The 9,945-nt window shown below is 44.5% G+C and overlaps 1 protein-coding gene across 1 annotated transcript; it reads right to left on the bottom strand.

Annotated features, from left to right (window-relative positions):
• Nucleotides 1-2,534: 2,534 nt before the first annotated feature.
• Nucleotides 2,535-7,923, bottom strand: LOC101398049 (protein PIP-1-like). The gene is made up of 3 exons (XM_004438437.3): nucleotides 7,860-7,923; nucleotides 3,434-3,547; nucleotides 2,535-2,659 (listed from the first exon to the last, which is right to left on the bottom strand). The coding sequence occupies exons 1-3, from the start codon at nucleotides 7,921-7,923 to the stop codon at nucleotides 2,535-2,537; spliced, it is 303 nt and encodes a 100-aa protein (XP_004438494.1).
• Nucleotides 7,924-9,945: the final 2,022 nt, after the last annotated feature.

Here is a 9,945-nt window from a genome sequence, read left to right as displayed (position 1 = left end):
CACCTGAGTTTCATATTACAGCTCTAATCACACACAAAGAATTCATCTCTCAAATTCAAAACAACACTCCCAGGAAAGAGAACTTTATTGGCCCCACTTGGGTCAAGTGTCCACCACTGATCCAGTCAATCAAGACCAGAGGAGAGAGTCTTGAAATGTTCACATGTTTGGCCTTTGAGGAGATAGGTCTAAACCCACTGTCCCACCCAGCCCACAGCATGTTGTGAGCCTGGGCGTGACCTCAATACAAAGGAAAGCTTGGCCATCCTGACACCACTACCAGGTGATAACCACAGTTATAAAGGGAAAACTTCATGAGCTAATGAAACTCCCAGTGGATGAGAAAACTGTTTTCATAGAACTGCCAGGTCACATCAGATTCAGTGGGGTTAAAATCAGAGTGTGTACAGCATCAATACAAGGATCCAGAGGTAACTGAATCAACAAAAGTATCAGGTGTCTCCTGCTGAGCCTAATCAAGACTCAGGTGTGCAGCTAATGGCGACAGCTCCAACACCAGCATCAAAACTCAGGAATAATTTACATGTGCAGAGAGGAGCCCTGGGAAAAGGAAGTTAGGGGTAGGTGCCTGTGATTGTAGTAATGCAGGAAGCCAGACAGGGAACAGTGAGTTTTCTGACTCTGTCCAGCCCCATGGATGGCTTTGAGTTGAAAGGGTTCATAGTATGCCACCCCAAAATATGTCACTTTGACATAAGGATAATTTTGTGCTGAAGGCAATTTGGAAGAAACAAATACAAGAAAAGTCTCTGGCCTTCCCCTCTCTAGTAGGGAGGGCAGGAGGATGCTTAATCTCCAGAGACATCTCTAGATTCTCTTCTGCCCAGAGGAATCTATATGAAACATCTTACTAAGTAGCCCTTATCTTCCATTAGGTTCCCCATATATTTACGTTCCTAAAATTTGTTGCCCCTAAAAGCCTAAACCCCTTTCCTTTGTCTTCTCACTTCTTTACAAAGTTATTTTTCTTGGTTGAGATGTTATATAAGCCCAAGTTCTAATAAGTGCTTTGAGTTACCCATCACTGAGTACTCCCACGTGTATGCATGATGCAATTATTAATAGACTTCTGTCTGTTTTTCTCTTGTAAATCTGTCTTTTGTCACTCTAATTTGCAGGGCCCCAGCCAGAGAACCTAGGAGGGTGGAGGGAAGAGGTTTTTCCCTCTCCTACAGAGGCCTGTGAATAAAGGAGCTACAGGCAGAAGCTGAGGAAGCTGTTTTCACCAAGAGATGAGTGGGAAGGATAGGAATTGCAGATGTGGATGAAACACCAACAGTCTGCTTGGTCCCCTTAAGGACAGCATGTGATGGAGAGTCAGTGAGACCCGTACCCATCCCGAGGGCTGGCTGCTCTGGGAGAAGGAGGACATGACACCAGTGACAGGCACACTGGGGTTCTCAGGGAGGTCCCCGCAGGAAAGAGAGTGCTGAGACCCCTGGAGAAGCACTGAGGGAAGCAACAAGGAAACTGGAGAAGATGCAGAGACCCGGATGCCCACAGCAGGCTGGTGAGCACGTCTGAGACATGCTGGGCTCCAGCCTCCATGTGGGGAGATTCTGAAAGGATCTGAGTGGGAAATCTGGTCAAGTCACAAACTTTTTACTTTTAGTCAATACATTATGCTTGTATTCCTCATATGCTGGGTTATTCTTTCCTTTGTAAGAGAGGTCAAATATCCTAGATGCAAGGTGACAAGTCTGAACAGCTGAGGGGAATGTGGGAACCAGACAGCATATGCTGTGTTCATCAAACCATCTGTTTTTCTCTTAGGCACACCAGATTGCGTTGCAGATTACAAGATTACATTCTCGCAATATGGTTGGAATCAAGTGATAGTGGAATGTGGGCAGAAATTATGTACAAGACTTCCAGTTCTGGCCATGAAAGCCCCTGTGGGTCTCCATACTTTCTTCACCTTCTGTAGAGACCTTGGAGTCTGCGTGAAACATGCCGCATAAAGACTTGGAAGGAGCTTGAGTACCTGAATAATCACCACCACCTAGTTGAAATGTGAAATGAATTGGCAATCATTTTTTATTGTTTTAAGCCACTGATATATCAGAGATGTTTGTTATAGCAGCTAGCCAACTGAACTAATACATCATTTAGGGCCACCTCACTGTTCCTACTCTTATCAGGTTTTGAAAACTCTCCCTCTTCCTTCAGCTACTGCCTACAGAGCACCCAGAATAGAAGCCTCACCGTCTCCCACAGACCCTGCCTTTTTAAGTGGCAACCAATGTGACTCTTAATTAGGGCCTGAAAAGGGAGAAAGTGTGCTTGGACCTAGCTATGACCACCAACCTTCACCCCAATTTGCTTTTAAAGATATCCCGGTAGCATCCCACATGAGGGAAAGAAAAGGAAATGGGGCCTGAAAACAGAGCTTGTCTGAGACTTCTTGGAGAGAACCTGTATTCAGGTCACAGTAGTCTTGAAGATTATGATAGATGAAAGGTGTGCCGAATCAGCTTTATCCACCAGATCAGGGCAGAAGCTGGGCCCTGTCGTTAGAACTTGTTGCAGAAAGAAGAGTCATGACAGCATTTCAAATCCACAGCAACATGGTGACTAAAAAGCCACATATCAATACATATGCTGCTACAACCCTGGTATCCATGTGAAACTGTGTCGTCTGTAGAGAGGCAGAAAAGAGGACAAGTGAGACCCCAGAAGCCCATGTTGCAGACCTGGGGTGTGGGGTCTAGCACATCCTGGCTCGCAGAGCTCAATAAATATTGCTGGATGAAGCAGTGGATCAAAGCATCAACAAATTAATCAAAGAATGAGGAGAAAAAGGCACATTCCATTAAGAATTCATGCTCTTGGGTATGGTTGACTATCTGCCTCCTGGGATTGAGAGGCTTGAAGTAGGACCCCCTGGTGGGCTTTCCTAAGATAGCTCTGGAGGTTCTGTATCTTAGGGTTCGATTCACCTCCCCACACAAGAGAGGGCAGATAGGGAGGAATAGATGTTACCCTGCGCACCCTCTCCAACCCTCTCCTCCAACTTCTGTCTTCAGTTCCCAAAAACTTCACCAAACTCAGGTCCCACTCAGGGGAATTTGAGCAGCCCAATTCCAGTCACCCTCAGGTGCTAAACAGAAGATCGCTGCTTCTCGTTTTACAGGTCACCAGCCCAGTTAAGGGCCGACGGCAGCCCAGAACCAGCTGATACTGCTTCACTAGTTTAGGTAAAAAAAGAAAACCAGCTCCCTGCCTATGTGCTTGTACCCCCAGAGATCCTGAGGGGCCACCTTCCTAGATCTACAGCCACACTGCCATGTCATTGGCCCAGGCTCCCAGGCGGTCCCATGGGTGGTTCATACCACCCTCCACCTTGAATACAGGCTGTCAACCCTACCCTCAGGCAAAGGTCACCCCAGGAGACTTCTCAGGATGCACCTACCTTCATAGACCTTCCTCACATAGCACTGCTGGCTGCCTTGAGTCTGGCAGAAGCTTTCCCCACTCACACAAACCCCACTGGCATTGATTCGATCACACTCGAAACATATTAGAGCTGCAAAGTCAAAAACAACATAATGAGGCTCTTGTGGCCCAGCCATCCTGCTTGTCAGATGAGGAAGCACACCCTCTGGCCCAGACTCAACCTGGACAATGACCAGTTCCCACTGCCTGCTGAATGTGCTGAAATCCTGGTGTGATTTCTCAGTGCTTGGCTTAATCCTGGGAGGAGACATGCATGTCTCTGGCTTCAGGGTCTGTGCTCAAGTACAGACAGGATCTCCCTTGACCTCCAGGGATGGAGTACGCTGCTGGTGGAAGAAGGTCATGTGTTACACCGCTCTCTGCCTGACCCCACTTACCAACTGATTATCCTCCCACCCCAGGGCTGTCTTGTGGCACAACACAAGAGGACACCCTTCAAAATATGTTACATGTGAATTGCATTGGCAGGAGAACAACAAGTGAATTGTTGGTGTTGTGCAAAGAATCAGAAGTGCCCATGCCCATTCTGTCCTTCCCTCAGCACCACAAAGCCCCTCCTCACCCTCCTCCAAACACAGCTGGCATCCTCCACTCTCCCTTTTCATCCCAAAAGCAGGGCTCCTTTGGAGAACCCCAGGACTCAACCGAAAAAGGACACTGATGGGGATGGGGAAGGGAGAGAAAGGAAGCTGGGGGGAAGGGAGAGAAAGGAAGGGGTGAGGGAAGGGAGGATGGGAAGTAAAAGAGAAGATCAGAAGGAACAGAGTGAGACAGACAGTGGAAGATTGAGGAAAAAAGAAGAAAGGAGAAGAGGGAGGGAGGGAGCTTTGGACATCACCTACAAATATTTGCCCTGGAGCTGCAGCTCCTCTCTGTTCCACAGCCTTGGGGTGAACAGCCAGCTCGCCCGTGCAGAGATTCAGCAAGAATTGAGCACCTGTTGTGTTCTAGGAACTATTCCAGGGCTTAGGAGTAGATGATGAAGGGAGGAATGAAACATACATTTCACTTGTTTACTTAAACACTAAACAAATAAACGGGGAGAATGACTGACAATGAGCACATGAGAAAGATTATTTCAGATCTTGGTGACTTATGAAGAATGGAAGACTGAGTACACGTGATAGAGATAGTGGGTGAGGTAGTGGGGCTGTTACTTTAGATAGGGTGCTCAGAAAAGTTCTCTGAGAGGTTACTTAAACTCAGAGTTGATTGATTTTACGAAAAAAAAAAATAAAAAGGTGACTATTTAAATAACTGAGAGAAGTTGGGAAACTGGTTCCAGGAAGATCTAGGGGCAAGTGCAAAGGTTCTGAGAAGGAATCAGCTTATTCAGTTCAAGGAAAAAGAACAACACCACAGGTGGAGGAAAGTGAAGATGGATGAAATTGTTAGACAGTGAGATGGAAGAGGTCAGTAGAGGCCAGACCCTAGAGCATCTCTTAGACCTGCATTTCCAATATGGCAGCCACCAGCCTTATGTTGCTATCAAGGATGTGACATGTTACTAGTCACAATAGATGGGATGTAAGGGGATTTCAAACACTTAAAACATTTCAAATGCAGTAAAACATTCTTTTAACTGCTAATCAGTAAGTTATATGCTGATTACACGTTGAAATGATAATATTTTAGAAATATTGGTTTAAATAAAATATATTAATAAAATTAATTTTACATGTTTCTTTTTTATTAAATATGCCTGCTCAAAAACTTAAAATTACATGTGTAGCTTGCCTCATATTGTAGTTGGACAGGATAGTTCCAGGCCTTCAGAAGAAACGGAATTTTATTCTCAGTTGGAGGAAACCATGGGAGGTTTTTAAATACAGAATGACGTTAACTCGTTTATGATTTGCAAGTATGCTCTGGCATTTGTGCAGACAATGGATTTTAAAGAGTACAAGAGGCCCAGGTAAGAGATGGTGGAGACAGAATGTGGGAATAAAGCCACCTGTCACAGGAGTCAATGCAAAATGTGAGAAATTGTAGATCAGGTATAAATGAACTATGTATGCAGGAAACAGAGGCTGAGAATCTACAACAGAGCAAGGAGAAGGGAGTCTAACGTTCTCGCCCCAGTTTCATCACTTTTTGTGGAGTGTAAATCTGAGCCCATACACTTACATTATGATTTACTAATGTTTTTTTATGTTGTGATAAACCTTTCAACAGGAATGAACTTAGAAAAGTGCAGGCTCAATAAAAAACTGATCATTCAAATCCTCTTCCCACAAGTTAATGATGACTATATAACTCTACAAACCATTTGTCAACGTTTACCATCCCCCATGGGCCTGCGCCATCACTGATCACAGGAAACCTCCTGAAGACACAAGTCTGCTTAAGGATTCCAGCGGCTATTTTAAGAGTGAGTAGTTATTTTAAGAAAACTGTGCACAAAGATGACTTACCATGTGCTGCTGCAGTAGGTGCTTCATGTATCACAGACTGAAGCAGATGCAATGAGTACCCCTCCCTGGACCCCTCCCCTTCACCTCCAGGTGCTGCAGGTGCTCCTGCAAACACCCGCAACTCCACAAGGAAGGTGGGAGCACACTCGCTCGCACCCAGGACAAGCTGGAATACTGGGGGGCAAAGGCCCCTGGGAGCATCCCCCTCCCAAGAACAGTGGGGATACTGGTGGATAATACTCCAACCTTCTCACCCTTTAGTTGGAGTAGCTTGAGGCCGGCTCTGCCCTGTCCTCAGAATTTCCCCACAGGATTAAGCTCCATTTGCCCACCATGGTGTCTAGCTCCATGACCCATCCTTTATCAGCTTCCTCCCCTTCCCTGTCTTCCTTCCTCACTCCCCAAACTGGCATTTCCTGGGACCACCTTCCAGACAGATAATTTTTACTCATATCTTTCTCTCAGAGTCACCTTCCAGGGGAATACCAGCCAGGATGATGAATTTTCACTTAGATCAGGTAAGTGTCAGAACACAATTATGTGGCAGAAACCAAGTCTTCCTGTGCATAGAGAAACAAAGAAATGCTGACTATTGGTAGGCTGATTCCATTTGCAGAAGAAGAACGTTGCAAGCAAATGATGCCAGTTAATGCCAGTCATCGTCCCATTTTTCAATCAATCCATGGTATCAAATAAAAGCTGTGGAAATGTGTTCTGTAGAAGGTGAAACATCTGACTTTTTGAATGCTATATAAATTCAGTTTAAAAAGTGCACATTGAGCATAAAATCATTAATTTTTGCATTGATAATATATAAACAAAAATGCTGGTAGAGCATAACATTGCAGCAAAAACAAAGTTCTTACTCAACCGAGAATTTATGGAACCGAAATACACTTATAATTGGTAGTGGTGAATACATAATTCTTAATTGTGTCCTAATTGTGTCCAAACAAGTGCGACAGTGTGTGAGTGTGTGTGTGTGTGTGTGTGTATACACACACATATGTATATACATATATATCAGGTATAAATGATTTTACATATTTGTATACATGAATGTATGTATACACACACACGAATAGAATGACTATAAAAGTGAGTGAAGAAGGTGATGTGGAATAAAAAGTACTCTTCGGCAAGCTTTCTCCCTGCTGCCTCTCATCAACCAGAGTTTGAAAATGGTTAAGCCTTTGAGGAATTATTTTGTGATTCAATCTAAGTGTCCTACAATGGTATTAAATATTTGTAACCCCTAATTTTTCCCCTAATTTTTATTCATGTAATTAAGTGGCCGACTCCATTTTTTTGACGTTTGATAGCTGACAGCTTTTACGTCTCACCCCTTCTCCCTGCATATGGACCCCAGGAGCTCCCTCCTTCACCACTGGTGGGAGTTTCAAACCATACAAGCCCCTGCCTGCATGCAGGAACCCTCACCCTGCCTCTCTTCCTCACTGCCGTATGAATCCCAAGCCAGTCTCCTTTCCCTGCTCCCTCAAGCCATTTTAAGATTACCCTGGAAGCAAGCCCTGCTCTCCCCAGATAGCTTCAGCAGGTAAGGAATAAACTTTTTCATACCCTCTTGGTGCAGGTCAAGTCTTGGCATCATCAGTCTTGAATCTGAATCAAATTTTGGTGAGGGCCTATCCTATTTCTACAGGATAACTTCAAATCTTAAAGTATTCAACAAATAGAGTACCAAAACACCTTACCTTTCAAAAGTGTTTAACTAGTTGAAATTATGAAAAACAAATTAGAATTAGAAAGACATTGAAATGTATCCCTAGAAAAGGATAATGTCCGGAATCAATCGTAACTTATCTGGTAATCTCACCAGTCGTACATTCTAAGGACAAGGCAGGCAGATATGGATTCAAAGAGAGAGGTGATGCCTGGAAATATAAACTACCACTCACCCAGGTTCTCCTCAGTCCCACTGCCCTCCTATATTCTCCCCCAGCTCACCTTGCAGGAAGCCCAGCAGTGAGGACAGGATAACCAGCAGTGGCAGCAGGAGGTGCCTACCCATCTCTGGGTTTGGCCTCAGCCCTCAAAATTGGCAGAAGGCAGGACAGAACTGTAGATAATAACAGCCTCTGAATATCCAAGCTTTATAACTCCAGGCAAAGCACTGCACTTCCCCAGGACACAGAGGAAGCAGACTGCCTGAAGGAGCCAGGGCCCTGCATTCCTCTCAACATTACTGGCCCTGCTCACCTCGACTGGCCATACTGAGGGAACTGAGCCATATAAGAAGAGCTGGCTCTTTTCTGTCTCAATTTCACATTTTTAAAATGGCAGAAAAAGTCTGACTTACATAGTATAAGGATTTGGGAAATTCAAGTGAGTTAGTGAATGTGCCATCATCTATAGAGGTTTGCCATATTTAAGGAAACTGCGGAAGTATGGTGTGAATAAAGATATTCAGATTAAAGAAGGTCTCCTGTTAAAATAAACACAAGGAAATAAACACACACTCAGACTTTTGTGAAGTGCAGGCCAGAACACAAATAGATTTTGGTGGTAGTATTGTCTCATTTCCTGGAAATAAAACACATATACATTTGTTTTGTCATGTTTTGGCAAGCAGGAGCAGAGATTATTCCCCAAATCTTTAAGATCTATGCTACAAGTAACTAACAGTTGTTTTTTTTTTTTTTTTAATCTCATCATTTCTTTTTCAATAAAATGTTCTTGTCTATTCTGGATGCTAGATTACAGCCACTGAAGTATTCCCATTCCAGAATGGTGTCATGAGGAGATTTGCAGACCCACCTCTACCCCATCCAGTGAAACAACCATAATGGGCGAAAAATAGCTTTTAAACAATCATTTAAAGTCTCTGGAAATTGTCCTAAGGGCATACTGCAAATGAAGAAACATCTATTCCAGAAAATCTACTAAATCTCAGTAAGAACAATGAGGCACCTGAGCCATGACTCAGTTACTTCCTCCCTTCTCCTCCCAGCTCAGCATGAAAGAACTTCCACTCTGGGTAGGTTTGGACAAGAACATGGGGCATCCTTTCCCCTATAGCTCCCAGTCAAGGGATATGTGTATCTACTGGGAAGTCAGACCACTAGCATTTCTCAACCACCCCAGCTCCAAGTTGCAAGGCTAAATTCCTGGCAAGTGTGGCCAATATTGGCAAGCTCCCTTCCTCCATCCAGCCCCTACTTAGAGAGCAAAGCCTCTAACCCAGACACGGCAGGCTGAAAATATCGAGTCCCCATGACCCTCACTCCAGCTATTTGTAGAGCGGAGATTGCACACCAGGATAGGCAAGCCAAGAAGACCAGAGGCTACTGCCTCAGCCCAGTACCTTGCTCATAATGCAGGGATGCAACTCTGAGGTAAATAGGCCTCTGCCCCAGCCATAAGCTCTGGGGCAGTGGCTTAGAGAACTTCCCAGGGAGAAAGGCAGTCCATGAGAACATGAGAATCTGAAAATCTCCCAAAGGAACTAACTTTATTCAAAACAAAGTGTAGGTATGTTCAAGCCTAAGGACACCCTCACAAACAATGGAAGGTACTGGCTCCGTGGAGTAGTAGTTAAGTTCAGTGCTCCACGTGGGCAGCCCAGGGTTGCAGGTTCAGATCCCGGGATCCCGGGCACTGACTTACACCACGCTATGGTGGTGACCCACATACAAAATAGAGGAAGATCGGCACAGATGATAGCTCAGGGCTAATCTTCCTCAAGCAAAAAAAAAAAAAAGAGGAAGATTGGCAGTGGATGTTAGCTCAGGGCAAGTCTTTCTCAGCAAAAAAAAATTTTAAAAAACAGTGGAGATTTTGACAGTAAGAAATAAAGAGGAGGCTCTTATCTCCATGCGAACAGCAAGTTAAACAGTAGGTCAGCTAGTTTACCAGAGAGAGCCAGAGAAAGAAACAGCTAAGAAAAACCCTACTGAGGGCAGAACAAACATGACAGACTGGCCAGAGAAACGTACCTTTGCAAAGGGGCCTGAAATTAATTGGATCAGACTGTGAAGCCTTTTATGCCCCAGGACAGTGTTGAAAACAATAGAGTCATCATCCAGTAATTAGA

The sequence above is a fragment of the Ceratotherium simum genome, chromosome 7, assembly GCF_057802395.1.
Source record: "Ceratotherium simum simum isolate JZ-2026a chromosome 7, ASM5780239v1, whole genome shotgun sequence".
Classification (NCBI taxonomy): Eukaryota; Metazoa; Chordata; class Mammalia; order Perissodactyla; family Rhinocerotidae; genus Ceratotherium; species Ceratotherium simum.
Note: the sequence above shows the minus strand (reverse complement) of the source record. Positions and strands in the feature narration are given on the sequence as shown.

Coding starts and splice junctions, on each gene's coding strand:
- LOC101398049 (XM_004438437.3), bottom strand. CDS start 7,923: ATGGGTAGGCACCTCCTGCTGCCACTGCTGGTTATCCTGTCCTCACTG. Junction 3,548..7,859: donor ACTGCTGGGCTTCCTGCAAG/GTGAGCTGGGGG, acceptor TTGACTTTGCAG/CTCTAATATGTTTCGAGTGT. Junction 2,660..3,433: donor TGTGAGGAAGGTCTATGAAG/GTAGGTGCATCC, acceptor GCCTCTCTACAG/ACGACACAGTTTCACATGGA.